The 16,918-nt window shown below is 43.5% G+C and overlaps 1 protein-coding gene across 1 annotated transcript in view; it reads left to right on the top strand.

Moving 5' to 3' along the window:
• LOC120055297 (receptor-type tyrosine-protein phosphatase N2-like) overlaps positions 1 to 16,918 on the top strand; it is a 98,079-nt gene that overhangs the window by 73,617 nt on the left and 7,544 nt on the right. Inside the window, exons 8-13 of the mRNA XM_039003173.1 lie at positions 1,202 to 1,387; positions 7,971 to 8,118; positions 8,572 to 8,645; positions 13,236 to 13,313; positions 15,777 to 15,896; positions 16,271 to 16,437. Coding sequence (XP_038859101.1) covers positions 1,202 to 1,387; positions 7,971 to 8,118; positions 8,572 to 8,645; positions 13,236 to 13,313; positions 15,777 to 15,896; positions 16,271 to 16,437 — 773 coding nt within the window. The remainder of the gene's footprint in view (positions 1 to 1,201; positions 1,388 to 7,970; positions 8,119 to 8,571; positions 8,646 to 13,235; positions 13,314 to 15,776; positions 15,897 to 16,270; positions 16,438 to 16,918) is intronic.

Genomic DNA, 16,918 nt, shown 5'->3' with positions numbered 1-16,918 from the left:
AGAGCCTGCGGTAATGGTGCGGCTGTCTGGCTGTCTGGAATGGGGCTGTAGCAGAGGGATGGGGGAGAGGCCTTTCCTGGTGGCTGCTGGGAAAGACAGACAGACAGACAGACAGACAGACAGACAGACAGACAGACAGACAGACAGACAGACAGATTTTGAAGAATTGAGTGGTTATAAGCTACTCGACTAATAGCATGTTAATAGATTGGAAATATGACGGGATGGATTCCTGTATTTTTCTATAATGTGATTCCTGTATTCTTTTTGTATATTTTTCTATCGTGATATTTTATGTACTTAAACTGAAGCAGAGTGGCAGCACACCATGTACTCTTTCCAGTGAATGGTACTGAGGGAATGGGTGCTGGTAAAACAAAGACCGACCTAATTGCCATGGTTATGGCTTGGACAGCCAGTGGATCAATGTCACAGGGAGGATAAGGATAAATAGTGAGATAAGATATCAACTGTAATGAAATTGCTTGTGATGTCACTCACAGCCAGTGTTAATCATTGTTATCGCTCTCCTAATGACTGGAGCATGTGTAGCCAGACGTCCTCTGACATTCGCTAGGCTACATCCCCAGCTGCATTGGATCGCTGCTCCCCAACAGATATCCTCATTCAGCCGTGACTGAGAAAAATGATCATTTGAACTCATGGAGTAAATGTTACAACTGTTTCAGTATTACTTAAATATTTCTCTAATAATATTTCAGTATTACTGAAATAGCAGGTTGAACCCATGCTGGAATACAAAAATACTCAAATTTTTCTACAGAAGGCCTTTTGTAAAGTAAGCCTTTGGTATTTCGTTGACGCTGATAGTAAGCAAACTGTAAATGTTAACGTGCGCATTATCAAACATTATAATACAGCAGTCAAATCCCCATTGGTTGTGAATGTGCACACACCGAGGTAGTGTATAACAGCGACATAACTTTAGTGACGGCTGCCGTTTCCTTGGAGATGGTCAGTAACACTAGAACCTCATTCAAGAAGCAGCCTTTGGAATGTCTACATTTGAAACAGCCTAATAATAATCAATGTAATGTATACCATCAGAAACCAAAAGAAAATCCATTGTTTTGTAATGGCAGGTCTTAAGAAACATTAGCATATGAAAAACCTCTATTTCAAAAGAACAGAAGAGCATATTCGTTAGTTAACTTTGTAACTGTGCTTGTGTCCTTCCTAGGAACTGTGTCGTCAGCGGATGTCGGTCAAGCAGCCGGCGGAGCGTCCAGAGCCGATGCACAGTGTGGCGCCCCAGTTCAGCGACGGGGGGCCCATCGTCAGCCCCGCGGCACAAAGCTCCACCTCCTCCTGGTCTGAGGAACCAGTCCACTCTAACATGGACATCTCCACTGGTCACATGATCCTGGTAAACATCCGTACCACTACTGACTCACCCTATCACTGTCTGCCTGTGTGTCTCTCTCTCTACCTCTCTCCATCTGTCTTTCTTTTTCCATCTCTCTCTCTCTCTCTCTCTCTCTCTCTCTCTCTCTCTCTCTCTCTCTCTCTCTCTCTCTCTCTCTCTCTCTCTCTCTCTCTCTCTCTCTCTCACATTACACCCACATTTCTATGAGCATGCTTCTTCCACGTCTTCTCTTCCCACATATTCAAATGTTCATTGATTGTGAATAACTCTGTCTACCATTGTAATTGCAGTGTATATCTGTTCTTCACATAGCTCTATCCACATGCATTACACGCTCCTCACAATATGTGATAGAAGGGCCCTGGGATGTGTTCAATAGGCATGAAGCTCTTAATTGCCCCTGAGATTTACACCAGGAATATATGAGACACGCACGCACGCACGCACGCACGCGCACACACACACACCGGTCGGCCCTCTGAATGGAGCAGCAGTGTAAGGTGAGAGACAGCTCTGTGAGCTTCAGTCCCTTGGACAGCGCCCTGGCAACAGATAGTAATGTGTGCTGCTACTCAACTGAGCCCATTTCTACAGATTGGCCAAATTGTTTGTCCCTTCCTCCTACGTACGGCAGTTGAATTATGAGAATGAAGTAAACCACGAGGCCGTCATTGGAGAGAAACTTCACTGTTCATGAGACTGCGGCTGGCTATGGTTGGTTGGTATATATTGGAGCCAGGCCAGGGAAGTGAAAGGAAATGACCCATGAGGCGTGAGCCACGCTTCCCGCCCTCCCACCCCCGGCTGTGCCCCACCCCCTCCATCATTCTAAATACCCTGCTTCATCACAATCTGTATGAGACTGGGGGAGGTCCAGGGGCACGCTCCTACTCCTCTCTCTTCTTCTGCCATGAATCTCCTCTTCTCCTCTCTTCTCTCCTACCCCCTCTCTCATCTCTCTCTTCTCATCGCTCTCTCCTCATCTCTCTCTCCTCTCTCTCCTCATCTCTTCTCTCTTCATCTCTCTCATATTTCTCTCCTCATCTCTCTCTCCTCTCTTCTCTCTCTCCTCATCTCTCTCTTCTCATATCTCTCTCCTCATCTCTCTCTTCTCATCTCTCTCCTCTTCTCTCTCCTCATCTCTCTCTCCTCATCTCTCTCCCCTCATCTCTCTCCCCTCATCTCTCTCTCCTCTTCTCTCTCCTCATCTCTCTCTCCTCTTCTCTCTCCTCATCTCTCTCTCCTCATCTCTCTCTTCTCATCTCTCTCTTCTCATCTCTCTCTCCTCATCTCTCTCTCCTCTTCTCTCTCTCCTCTTCTCTCTCTCCTCATCGCTCTCTTCTCATCTCTCTCCCCTCATCTCTCTCTCCTCTCTCTTCTCATCTCTCTCTTCTCTTTTCATCTCATCTCTCTCTCCTCTTCTCTCTCTTCTCATCTCTCTCTCATCTTCAATTAAATTAAATTAAATTTGCTTTATTGGCATGACGTAACAATGTACGTATTGCCAAAGCTTACTTTGGATATTTACAATATGAAAATAATAAGAATCAAAATTGTCAAAAATTAACAATAACCAAGGGTCAAAATAACTATACATTAAACAATAACAATAAGCATACAGTAGAGGACATGTGCAGGTTGATTGGTCTGTCAGACACTGTCCCTCATCTTATGGCAGGCAGCAATGTAGTGCGCTGCCAACCCACAGCTCTCTGCGTCCTCCCCCAACAGGACCGGTAGCCTACTCTCATCAGAGAGGTCTTTGAAACCTTGAATAAGGATTTCAAATTTGGGGAAATGACACTCTCTAATTGTTTTATATTTTTGACATTTTGCCAGGAAATGCAGCTCTGTCTCAGGTTCTGCTGTTGTGCAGTGGTTGCACAGCCTTTCCTCTACAGGGAGCCAGGTTTTCCTGTGTCTACCCTTCTCAATGGCAAGGCTGTGCTCACTGAGCCTGTACTTTCAAGGTTTTTCTAAGGTTTAGATCAGTAACCATGGTCTAATAGTTAGCCATGGTGTACTGTCCATTTAGGGCCAGATAGCACTGCATTTTGCTTTGTGCTTGTGTTTCCCAATAAGCAATGTAGTTTTGTTGTAATTTGTTTTATTCTGATTGATTGGATGTTCTGGTCCTGATGCTTTAGTGTGTTAGTATAACAGGTTTGTGAACTCAGCCCCAGGACCAGCACTTGACATTGCAGGGCTTGGTAATGATATGAGAGAGGGTCACCGTATTTTAGATGTTTCCAAAACTTAATTGCTCTTTTTGAGATTTTATTTATTACTCTTCTCTCTCTCCTCATCTCTCTCTCCTCATCTCTCTCTCTTCTCATCTCTCTCTCCTCATCTATCTTATCTCTCTCCTCCTCTCTCTCCTCTCTCTCTCCTCTTCTCTCTCCACTCTTCTCCTTCAACTTTCCTCTTTCATCTCTCCCCTCTCTCTCCTCTCTTCTATCCTCTTTCATCTCCCCCTCTCTCTCTCCTCTCTTCTATCCTCTTTCATCTCTCCCCTCTCTCTCTCCTCTCTTCTATCCTCTTTCATCTCCCCTCTCTCTCTCCTCTATTCTATCCTCTTTCATCTCCCCCTCTCTCTCTCCTCTCTTCTATCCTCTTTCATCTCTCTCCTCTCTTCTATCCTCTTTCATCTCTCCCCTCTCTCTCTCCTCTCTTCTATCCTCTTTCATCTCCCCCTCTCTCTCCTCTCTTCTATCCTCTTTCATCTCCCCCCTCTCTCTCCTCTCTTCTATCCTCTTTCATCTCTCTCCTCTCTTCTATCCTCTTTCATCTCTCCCCTCTCTCTCTCCTCTCTTCTATCCTCTTTCATCTCCCCCTCTCTCTCTCCTCTCTTCTATCCTCTTTCATCTCCCCCTCTCTCTCTCCTCTCTTCTATCCTCTTTCATCTCTCTCCTCTCTTCTATCCTCTTTCATCTCTCCCCTCTCTCTCTCCTCTCTTCTATCCTCTTTCATCTCCCCCTCTCTCTCTCCTCTCTTCTATCCTCTTTCATCTCCCCCCTCTCTCTCTCCTCTCTTCTATCCTCTTTCATCTCCCCCTCTCTCTCCTCTCTTCTATCCTCTTTCATCTCTCTCCTCTCTCTCTCCTCTATCCTCTTTCATCTCTCCCCTCTCTCTCTCCTCTCTTCTATCCTCTTTCATCTCCCCCTCTCTCTCTCCTCTCTTCTATCCTCTTTCATCTCCCCCTCTCTCTCTCCTCTCTTCTATCCTCTTTCATCTCCCCTCTCTCTCTCCTCTCTTCTATCCTCTTTCATCTCCCCCTCTCTCTCTCCTCTCTTCTATCCTCTTTCATCTCTCTCCTCTCTCTCTCCTCTCTTCTATCCTCTTTCATCTCTCATCTCTTCCATCCTCCTTCATCTCTCTCCTCTCTTCTATCCTCTTTTTATCTCTCTCCTCTCTCTCCTCTCTTCTTTCCTCTTTCAACTCTCCCCTCTCTCTCTCATCTCTTCCATCCTCCTTCATCTCTCTTCTCTCCTCTCTTCTATCCTATTTCATCTCTCCCCTCTCTCTCTCCTCTCTTCCGTCCTATTTCTCCCACCCTCAACAACAACAACTGTTACTGTGATCCATCTGCCAGTAAAATAATGCCAACTTTTTGATTGAGTGGTGTTGATGTTTCCCTCTTCTGTTCTTTTCCTATGTTCTGGGCTCTTTCTGAAAAGTGACTGTTAATCTAGCCACAGTGAATGTTCTGAGTAGTTTCCTCTGTCATATTATAAGACCAGTCAGACCTGAACAACCATCTGAGGAGGGCTCATATTAAGTTATCACAGACAGTGCAGAGAGACAAACATGTCGTCAGTACCAGCAGTCCAAGCTTCACACTTACGCTACAGTACGTTGTAGAGTGATTCAAATTCTGGGGTTCAGAAAAAAACCTGATTGCTTACTAGGTTTATTCACCCCAAAGTAATTGCCTGTAATGCTTCAAATCCCACTCTATCATGATACCCGACTGATTTGTATTAGAGAATTGCCTTGCACCATCTTATCTATGTTAATGTATTACTTTGTCCCATGGTACTTGTTCAGAATCTGACTTCATACAGAGACTTGGCTGTGTCTTAAGCAGATGAACATACTCTATATATAAAGCACATTATCTTGTCTTTTGTTGCTGGCCCAGTAATTGTTCTAGATTATACTGCGTGGAGTCTATAGAGATTAGGGATTTGTGAAGCTGCCGAGTGGGAAGTTATTTAGAAGATAGCTGAGTATGTTACGTGAGGGTGTGTGGGTGTGGTGTAATTTGGAGTGTTGATTTACACCACCATTTTGCAGGCACAACGTGCCAAATATGAAGAAATATGCTGTTTAATCACTTTAATACAGGACAGGGAGCGTTCATGCTGGAAAGCACCATGTGTTCAGGAGTAAAATGTCTTAATCGTCCATGATACCCGCTATTCCATGGTTGTGTCCCAAATGGCATCCCATTCCCTTTGTCATGCACTCCTTTTGATGGGCCCCTGTTCGAAAGTAGTGAATAGGAAATAGGGTGCTGTTTGGGATGCATCCCATACGAGCTTAAACCAGTACGAAGAAAAGTGGCCTTATTATAATGGTGTTGTTAGCGTCATGTGATGCTGCAGCTTCCTCACCGTAGTTTGTGATGCTGCAGTTGTACACAGTTGTTCCCGTCCCTTTCCTGGCACCTCTGTGTCTGCGTCCCAAACGGCACCCTATTCCCTACGTAGTGCACTCCTTTTGATGGCCATACGGTGCCACTTGTGACACATCCAGTCGGTGTAAAACCAAGCAGCTCCTATGTGCACGTGTCCTCTCACCCAGGTGCTCTAGTCTAGTTCATTACGAGGCTCTAGCCCTGCCACAACGTCATCGATGGCCCTGAGCTGAGCGCTAGCTCCTCATCGAGCGTTATTTCATTCTGATTTTATTGAGCACCTTTTGGCAGCTGTAAACCCAGCAGTAAGGGGATTAGCCAGTGTTTGCCTGACACATGGTGATCTCAGCACCTCCTGATTGGATTGCAATAATCCCTTTACACAGTACAAAACCCCATTACTCTGGCATTAACGCAGAGGAGAGTGTGGCTGTCTGATGCCCTGGGAGGGCTGGTGGAGTGGTAGGGGATGGAGGGGTAGAGGTGGAGGGGGTGAGGTTATGAAGGTGCTATTCGATAAGGGGGTAAATCAAGGAAGGGTCATGGATTCATGGCCTGCTAAAATATTGAGCCTGTTTCCCAGACTGTGTTCGGTGTGTCAGCACATAGTGTAATATGTATTGATATGATATGATATGGAGGCCGGGACATATTGGGATAGCGTGGGCAGGGATTAAAGTAGCATTGTTAAATTGTGTGTGTGTGTGTGTGTGTGTGTGTGTGTGTGTGTGTGTGTGTGTGTGTGTGTGTGTGTGTGTGTGTGTGTGTGTGTGTGTGTGTGTGTGTGTGTGTGTGTGTGTGTGTGTGTGTGTGTGTGTGTGTGTGTGTGTGTGGTGAACCTAGTGCTGATCATCCCTGTACGCTGCGTTAAGGAGCTTCGCTTTTTCAATCACAGTGAGGAGGATCCAGTCAAGTGTGAGTCCCAAATGGCACCCTATTCCCTAACACCATAAGGTGCGCTATTTGGGACGCAGAAAAGATATCTGTCCAGGACAGATTCTATTTCAACAAATACCCCATATATCCTGTTAGGAGAAAGTCCATTAAGCCTCTCTAAGTACTCACCATGAATCTAGATGATGTTCTCCCCATTGTAATCTTATGTTATTAATAGAATGACATTAGGGCTGTCTCAAATGGCACCCTATTCCTTATATAGTGCACTACTTTTGTTTTGACCAGATCACTATGGGTAGTATGGTAGTAGTGTACTACGTAGGGAAGAGTGTGCCATTTGGGGCGTAGCCTTTTATTTTGTGTTAAAGAGATATTTCTGGTGAGTATTAGATACTTGTTTGTGTATGGACCCTGGATCATCAGTGATGTCCAACAACCATCTCAGCCCAACTGTCCTCTTCCAACAGAGAGGAACAATAGCTTGTCTACCCTGATGGCCCCAGTGCTGAAACATTCTATGTTTCACATTTAGCTTTGACAATCTCATTAGCTGCAGTTAATCAAAGTCAGTGCTCCTGACTTAATTATGAATAGAGTAGGAGAGGTAATGGTCTTGGTTGAATGGCTTGTCATTTAGAGGAAACTATTCCTGTTCTTGACTAGGACTAGGACCACGTAGAGACCATAAATAAATGGGAGGAGGTTGGGTTATGAGCTCACTTCTCCTCTAATAAAGACACATATATATAGGAATCAAATGCCACAAAACATTTGCATTACTAGTATTAATATAATGTCTACAATAAAATGCTCCTGCTGAATTAAGAATACTCTATTTCAAGTCTCCTTATTGTGTCTACATCTTGCTTTTCATTGCTTCTTCTTGGCCAGGTTGTTATTGACTAAGCCAAAATGAAATTAAAATAAATCTTCTCTTCCTTCCCTAGTCTTACATTGTGGAGGAATACACACCAACTGATAAACAACATGGGTACAACTATAGTTATTTCATCCGTATTGAATCCATATATTTTCTGTCCTCCCTAGTTTTACATGGAGGACCACCTGAAAAACCAAAATCGTCTGGAGAAGGAGTGGGAGGCTCTGTGTGCGTACCAGGCTGAGCCCAACGCCTCGACTACAGGCCTGGGGGCCGGGAACACAAAGAAGAACCGCTTCAGTGCCGTGGTGGCCTGTGAGTTATTTTTCTCTTCTTTTAAAAGAGTGGGGCGGTCCCAATCCTTCCATGTTCTTCCATGTTTACTGGATAGAGAGGAAAGCTAGAACAGTGTGTGCTGAAGCAGTGAATGGGATTTGAACCCATGCTCACAGCGGTATAGAGAGCAGTTCTCCTGCTCTCCAGACCTAAGACAGCTTTACCTTCATCTTGCACTTTGATTTGTCCCTGCATTATAGGTGACTGACCTCTGAGTTAAAATACTGTCTTAAAATGCTGTTAGATATCATGTTACTGTCAATTGCACCCATCTGACACTACTTTATATGATATATGGAGCAGGTTTCTTTTAGGTTTCAGTGATGAGGTTATGTTTGAGGATGTTTTGATTATTTCAGTATTCCTGTACTTGAAACACACTGCAGGCAGGCCGGGTGGGGTGCTGCAATAATTCCTCCATTCATATTTCAGATGATCACTCAAGAATAACCTTGAAGGTTGAAAACAGCCAAGGCAATTCAGATTACATCAATGCCAGCCCAATTGTAAGTATCTTTTCTGCTTTATACTGAGGGTGTGGCGTGCTGTACTGACAGCCCAACAGGGATTTAGAATGAACAAAAGCAAAGCAGTGTTTTACGATATAATATTTGATGCAACGGTTGCTTAGCTTTACTAAGATGTTTTGTATTGCTTATACACGCTGCGTTTCATGCATTGAATATTCATTCTTTTTTCAATAAAAAATAAAATAAGGTGTGAATATTCACATGGGGAATGTTTGGGAAAGGGTACTATGAATGGTTCACCCTATTCATTATTGAAAGCACAGTTGATGTGTAAAGAACTGAGATATTACTATTATTCACCTTGAATGACGCTGATGTTGGTGTATGTGTTGTTGTTTACTGTTTGGCACGACTATGCAGTTCATTTTTGGGGGGTTTTGATGTTGCATATGCACACTAAGTGTACTAAACATTAGGAACACCTTCCTGAGTTGCCCCCCCCCCCCCCCCCCCCTTTTGCCCTCAGAACAGCCTCATTTTGTCAGGGCATGTGTTCCACAGGCATGCTGGCCCACACTAAATGTACAGTATATTCAGGTTTAGTTGATTACACATTGGCAGCTAAAAGCTGAATTGCAGTACCCAGCATACACAAGCAAATACATACAGTGAGAAGTAAATCAGGATGAGGAGTGAAGCATTTTTTTCCATCAGGCTTATTTAACTTTTCCTGTTGGAAAACATCCAGAGTATAGGCCTAAATACAGTATTTTACACCTGCTTAAGTATCAAAAAATGATGTTTTGAGCAAAATAGTGTTCTGTAACTCAACTGTGAATGTCCAATGACCAAACATTTGTAAGAGAATGAGGGAAATAAGAACCATGTGAATTCAGTAACTGAGCATACCCATTTGAAAACGGTTGTAAATAAAACAACCTGGAGGCCGATCCAGAAGCATCCCATTAAAAGAAGCAGGAACACTATGCATTTCAAATCCAGGGCATGCGTCCAAAATGGCACCTTATTCCCTTCATAGGGCACTTCTTTTGGCCAGGGCCCATAGGGATCTGGTCAAAAGTAGTGCACTATGTAAGGAATCGGGTTCCATTTGGGAGGCATCCCAGGCTTCGTCACACCAAGGTGCCAGGATGTGACTCACAACTAAACAGAAGAACCTTTTCCAAACACCAACCGACTGACAAGCATGATGGGTACAACCAGTTATACAGAAATACCTCTGCTTCTGGCAATTTGATTTCCTCACTCGCCCACGCGCACAACGTTGTTGTTGGCGCTCAGGAGAATGTTTGTCTGCAAAGTAACACTATGAATCTTAAAGCAAAACTTAAAACGATATCATTATAAGAATTGTGTAACTGCCTTGTGATGGGAGCATAAAGAGCTTGTTATTACTTCTCTCTGCTGTAGGATCTCTGGTTTCAAGCTAATTCATCCTGAACTATTATTGCATGGCTTTGTTTTGAAGATATTACAGTACAGTGCTCCTGTTGGTTTTAAGTTGAAGTGTATGTCGAGTTTCTAAGGATGCTCTAGCTAGTCTTATGGACTCTCGCTTTCAGATCCTAACTACTAGTCCCTCACAATACATGGGGAACAAAACATCTGAGTCTGCCTCTCTCAATCCCATTGAATACCTTTTGAGACACCTCTGAAATGAGGCCCAGAACCCCAGCGAATCACCTGATAAGCCTCGGTCCCCCATGGTGCGTTGGTGACAGACAGACAGAGACAGAGCAGTGCTCTGCAATAACCACCACCGACAGCCACCGGCCAGAAGGGAAGAAAGGCTGATAATTACAGCAACACAGACCCTGGCTGAGCAGAACAAAACAGCCATGATTACGCCTGTCGCGTTGCTGCTTGCTCCTCATTAGGTCCCAATAAGGACTAATCTCTCTCTCTCTCTCTCTTTCTCTCTCACTCTCTCTCTCTCTCTCTCTTTCGCTCTGTCTCTCGCTCAACCTTTCTCTCTCTCGCTCTATATCTCTCTCTCTCTCTCTCTCTCTATATATATATACATATATATATATCTGTGTATATATATATTTCTCTCTCTCTATATAGATAGATATAGATATATAGATATTATATATATATATATATATATATATATATATATATATATATATATATATATATATATATATATATATATATATATATATATATATATATAGATACATAAATAAATATTTATCTCTGTCTCTCTCCAAACTGGGTTCCTGGAAACCCATCAACAGCATCAGCCCCTCAGCCTACTGACGGCTGAATGGAGGAAACACACTCCAGAATGTCATTAGCACCAACTCTCAGTTGGGAGACAGCAGACACTTGGATGTGTGTGAGAGAGAGAGAGAAATTAGAGAGAGAAAAAGAGAGAATAACAGAGAGAGTGAGAGCGACAGAGAGGGAGCTAGAGAAAGAGAGAGAGAATGAGAGAGGGAGGGAGGGAGAAGAGAGACGTACACTAAGAATGCGTAGTCTTCCTCCCCCTCCCTCTCTCCCTCACTCTCTTTCTCCTCCCCCTCCCTCTCTCCTCCCTCTCCCTCTCTCCCTCACTCTCTTTCTCCTCCCTCTCCCTCTCTCCCTCACTCTCTTTCTCCTCCCCCTCCCTCTCTCCCGCACTCTCTTTCTCCTCCCCCTCCCTCTCTCCCTCACTCTCTTTCTCCTCCCCCTCCATCTCTCTCTCACTCTCTTTCTCCTCCCCCTCCCTCTCTCCCGCACACTCTTTCCCCCCCCCTCTCTTTCTCCTCCCCCTCCCTCTCTTTCTCCTCCCACTCCCTCTCTCCCTCCCTCTCTTTCTCCTCCCCCTCCCTCTCTCCCTCACTCTCTTTCTCCTCCCCCTCCCTCCCTCTCTCCATCACTCTCTTTCTCTCTCCTTCCCCTCTCTCTCTATCTTTCTCTCTGTGCTGAGTGTTCTGAGAGACTTTACACTGAGCCTCCGTATTGAGTCATATAAATATATGTTATATTTAACCTTTATTTATCTTGGCAAGTCAGTTAAGAACAAATTCTTATTTACCAAGGACACAGTCAGTTTCTATGTTGCATCAAATACTCCCCAAGGGTATTGCGGACGTTAGTTCTTCTTAGCAATGAGTCTGGATCTGAGGACCTCCCCAATGATTTCTAGGATGGAAATACATTCTAGACCGTCTGATTGGTCCCAAGTGACGTTTTGAAAATTGGTCATTGGTTTTGATACTCTAATTGGTTAGAGATGTTCCAATCATGGATAACTTTGTTTTGTACAACACCCCTCATTTTGACGTCACCACAAACAACTTCAATGATGGCAGTCTCAAACTGAAGTATGTAGCGAATGACAGCAACGGAAGAATTCTGTTTGAGTCGTCAAGCAAGGATATTGCATAAAACAGTAGACGTTTGTTGTATTTCTTTATTATTATTTTTTTAAAGGCCAAAGCTAAAATGTTTGACTCCTTGTTAGCATTTGTCATCATTGACAATTATATAAAATGACTTAAAAGCACTTTACCATTTACAGCCCGTCTATTCTCCTCCATCCTTCAACAAATGCACTTTGCCGTGACAGTTTTTCCGCTTTAATTGAAATTCAAACATCTAGCTAGTTAATACTGTTCTTTTCTTCCCCCAGTTAATAAATTAAAGTTAAAAGTGTAATCTTCTGTGCAAACCCGAGTTCATTTAAAACATTTTATTATTTCAGTTCATAAAGCAACAGAATACTATTAAAGACCATTTTGTGTGTTCAAGCCTTGGAATTATCTGTCTTCTCCCATAATTGCTTCCAGCTAAATTGGCCTATCCAATTATTAAATTTTCCATACAATTTGCATGGTAATAGGTATGACTGTCACTTACCTATTCTCGCATTCGCCCCACGTTTCTGGCCCACGCTTCTTTTCAATTTTCTTCGCACTCCAAGTTTGCGAGAGTTCAGCAGCCTTGTTGATTTAAGCACCGTAGAAGAAGAAAAGACATCATTTGGATTTTAGATTCATAGAAAGGAGTTCGTCCACAAACATTTGGTTAACCAGGGTGAATGGTTTTGCACCCTGCGTTAGCCCAATAGAGACCTTGAACGCTTCACTGGCCATCAAGACTATTTCTTTGGAAGGGCAGAGCAGGCAGCAATGCTCTGATTGTCCTTGTTCTGATTGTCCTACAGCCATTGTGGATGTTACTTTAAATCAGCCTTATGCTAAAATTGCTCTTACAGATTGTTAAATTGCCTTTTACAATGTGATAATGATTCTGTGAAGTTTTCATTGGACCCGATAGTGTTGTTTCATTATGATTTAGTTTTACGTTTTGATTTGATCTATTTTTCTATGAGACCCAGTCTAAGATTATTATTCTTTCTCAAAGCACCTACGAGGGTAAACTTTGTGGTCCTGTACTTTATCAATAATTAAGTAATAACCTTTCTCTTCATCTCTCTCTCTCTCTCTCTCTCTCTCTCTCTCTCTCTCTCTCTCTCTCTCTCTCTCTCTCTCTCTCTCTCCCTCTCTCTCTCTCTCTCTCTCTCTCCCTCTCTCTCTCTCTCTCTCTCTCTCTCTCTCTCTCTCTCTCTCTCTCTCACACTCTCTTTCTCTCACTCTCTGTCTCTCTCCCCAGATGGACCACGACCCACGGAACCCAGCCTACATCGCTACTCAAGGCCCTCTCCCCTCCACGGTGTCTGATTTCTGGCAGGTACACTCCTCTCTCTCATAAAATCAATATCTTCTCCAGTCTTTAACAAGAAGGGAACCGTGTTATTAGCAGTGTAATTCAAACTGGAGACAAGTGCTTTTTGTAGACGCCATAGCCTCCATATATACCGCTACACAATCTAGTTGCAAATGATAATCAAATATCAGTATCCATTATACATACAGATAGACCTGGTTGTGTCAGCCTAGGAGAGAAAGTGAGGTCGTCTTGAATTAGATTTGATTATTTCATGCAATCGATAAAGTGGTACATTATTATTCTACCTCTCTGATAATGGCACTATGTAGGGAATAGGGCGCCATTTGGGATGCATCTTCTGTCACCAGTATGCTACTTGAATTGTGCTACTGAGTGGAGGGAATGCCTGGCCCAGCATGAGGACAACTGAAGTATGTGCCTCCCCCTGTCCCCCCCTCTCTGCCTAATCCCTGTTGGAGAGGGGGGATGGAGGCTCTCTCACTCTCTCCTCTCCTCACTAATCTTCTCCCTCTTGTCCATTCACTGGCCCTCTCCACACAGGATGCAGCTCTCTCTCTTCTTCACCTCTCTTTAGCTCTCTCCCTCCCCCTCTCTCTCGCTCTCTCTCTCTTTCTCCTTCCCCCGCTCTCTTCCCCTCTCCGTCCTTCCACCCTCCCCCCCCCCCTCTCTCTCTCTCTCTCTCGCTCTCTCTCTCTTTCTCCTTCCCCCGCTCTCTTCCCCTCTCCGTCCTTCCACCCTCCCCCTCTCTCTCGCTCTCTCTCTTTCTCTCTCTCTTTCTCCTTCCCCCGCTCTCTTCCACCCTCCCCCTCTCTCTCGCTCTCTCTCTTTCTCTCTCTCTTTCTCCTTCCCCCGCTCTCTTCCCCTCTCCGTCCTTCTACCCTCCCCCTCTCTCTCTCTCTCGCTCTCTCTCCTTCCCCCACTCTCTTCCCCTCGCTCCCTCTTTCTCTCTCGTTCTCTTTCTAACACCCTTTCTCTCCCCCGTCTCTTTCCCCCTCTCCCATAGTCATTAACATTTAAGTCATTTAGGCGACTCAGAGTTCAGAGAGCTTCCATATTCAGGCTTTAACTGAAGGGTATTTTTAAGTGTCCATTCCAGAAGAATGATGTTCTACAATCATCAAGGGCTGGTTTCCCGGACACAGATTAAGACTAGTCCTAGACTAAGAAGCACTTTCAATGGAGAATCAAGTAATAGCCTTGATGTAACTTCACATTTATTCAGGACCATTATAACTGTAGTTATTGGGAGGGTTGTTCAATGGGCTTAAAGCGGCAATCAGCAGTTGAAACAATAACAAAACGTTCTCCCTGCCCCTGTTGCGGTATAACAAATTGAGGGATGGGGCTGGAGAAATGTTAACAGTCTCAAATTCATCAACAGACCTATGGATGCAAGGACTGACCATCCATGACATCACAATGTAGTTTTAACCATGTTTTGAAGCTATATAGGGCTTGTTTACATTTACTTTGCTGACAAACATTGGAGTAAAACAGGCTTATATTTTGGGTTCTGATGGGGTACAATAGTTTAAATACAATCGTCAGGCATTTAGAAGTTATATTCTTCTAGATTCAATGGGTACATACAGTATATGTTATTCATTTATAAGTTCTAAACTGGATGTAGCAACTGCTGATGGCCCTTTAAGAGGATCTACTTTCATTAGTATCTTTTTTATTAAATGTTGAGCCATAGGTGAAAGCATCCTGGTAATCTGATGACTGTAACAATAATGTTTTATTAGCTCCATTAACCTGCCTGCTGTTTTTCTATCCTGCCAATGGCTCTCTGGAGCCTATCTAGTTTCTGGCCAACGGCAAATAAACTGGCTCTATGTCAGCGGGAAAAATACACCTACACAGACAGTCCTAGTTCTGGAACGACACAATAGGGAGAGGGACTGTCTCAATAACGATAATGTATTCATTTGTTAAGGGACAGATACAATTAAAACATTGACAGTCAGATGCACTGTACCGTCATGCTTTAGTGTGGGCTAATTTGCACCGTCAACCCCCCTAGATATGTAGCTGTTTTTTATTTTTTACCAAACTGTTTTAATATTGTTAAAGTTTTGACAAATGCAACCATTTCGAGGACTTTAATAAATTCACAGCGACAGCGAACAGTGTTTTTGCCAGTTGTCTTTTGGAAAGTAGATGATACTGTAATTTAGATGCAGACGGCTCAATAAGATGAATGAACGGATTATAATGAACTATTTTAATCAAGCGTTTTATTCCAAAGAAATTGAGAACAATAAATATTCTTGTTTGTGTTGTTTTGTCTGTTTCCTGTGACACAAGTGAATGGGCTCCTACATAAAAGGGGGTTCAAAGTGTGTGTGAGAGCGTCTGAATAGAGTAGCGTGAGTGAGAGGCGGGTGTGTAGGCATGTCACGAGGCAATTATCTGGCGTTGCGTGTGACAAAATGGCGGTTCTCTGTCTTTTGTGTGCAGATGGTGTGGGAGAACGGCTGTGTGGTCATTGTCATGCTGACGCCCCTCACTGAGAGCGGAGTCAAACAGTGCTACCACTACTGGCCTGACGAGGGGTCTAACCTTTACCACATCTATGAGGTACGAGGCCGGGCTATCCAATGTCGGCTGTTTGATCAAATAGACCATTTTTACATTATTCTAGTTGTGTGTGTTGTCTGTTCTCAATTGAAATGTGGTTATAGTCGTTTTGATTTTTAAAATGCATGCGCTTGTGTAACAGAGTAATTCAGCAGAATTTTTTTTGTAAATGGACTCACTTTTAATTGTATTAATCTGTTTAATATAATTTAATACAGTAATACGAACTTTCTATAAGGTGCACTACATGTTTAAAATCTAGTGCACTTATAATGGCATGCATAAGTGTGTATTCAGAGATAACTCTGACCATAGAATTCGACCATGTGAACTCATTCTACTTCTCTGACTGACATCACTTCCTCTTTTTGTAGGTTAACCTGGTGTCGGAGCACATCTGGTGTGATGACTTCCTGGTTCGTAGTTTCTACCTGAAGAACATGCAGACCAACGAGACGCGCACCGTCACGCAGTTCCACTTCCTCACCTGGCTCAACCAGAACGTCCCTGAGTCCAGCAGGACACTCCTGGACTTCCGCAGGTAGGACTTCCTAGAGTCAGGGCTATCCTCACCCCTATCAAAAATTGCAAAAATCCGGAGAACTTTCCCAAAATGCCCAGATTTTCCAGAAAGCCTGAAGGAATCTGGGGAAAGTTTCCAGGAAATTTTGGGAAAAGATACCAGATTTTTGCAACCATATTATTGTCAGATTAATATGGTATCAATAAGGTACTTTGTGGTATTAAACTTCTGGTTCCCTTTTAATATTCTCTCTTATTTTCCTCCCACTTTACGTGCCAGTCCCGTATAGTACTATCACTACTATGACTCAGTAATCTCTTTATTGCTAGCCCTGCTGCTCTCTAAGGTCTACCGAGGAAACTTTCACATAACAGAACAAGTCTGAGTAGTGTGATGTTATATAGCCTGGTGTTATTGTATTTGTGGTCCACACTCATGAGGTGAGATCTTCTGGGGAAAGACAAGGGCCAGGATATGTGGTCAAAGAAAATATACTGCC

This window comes from Salvelinus namaycush, chromosome 11 (assembly GCF_016432855.1).
Source record: "Salvelinus namaycush isolate Seneca chromosome 11, SaNama_1.0, whole genome shotgun sequence".
Classification (NCBI taxonomy): Eukaryota; Metazoa; Chordata; class Actinopteri; order Salmoniformes; family Salmonidae; genus Salvelinus; species Salvelinus namaycush.
The sequence above is the reverse complement of the archived record's forward strand: the minus strand, read 5'-3'. Positions and strand labels throughout refer to the sequence as shown.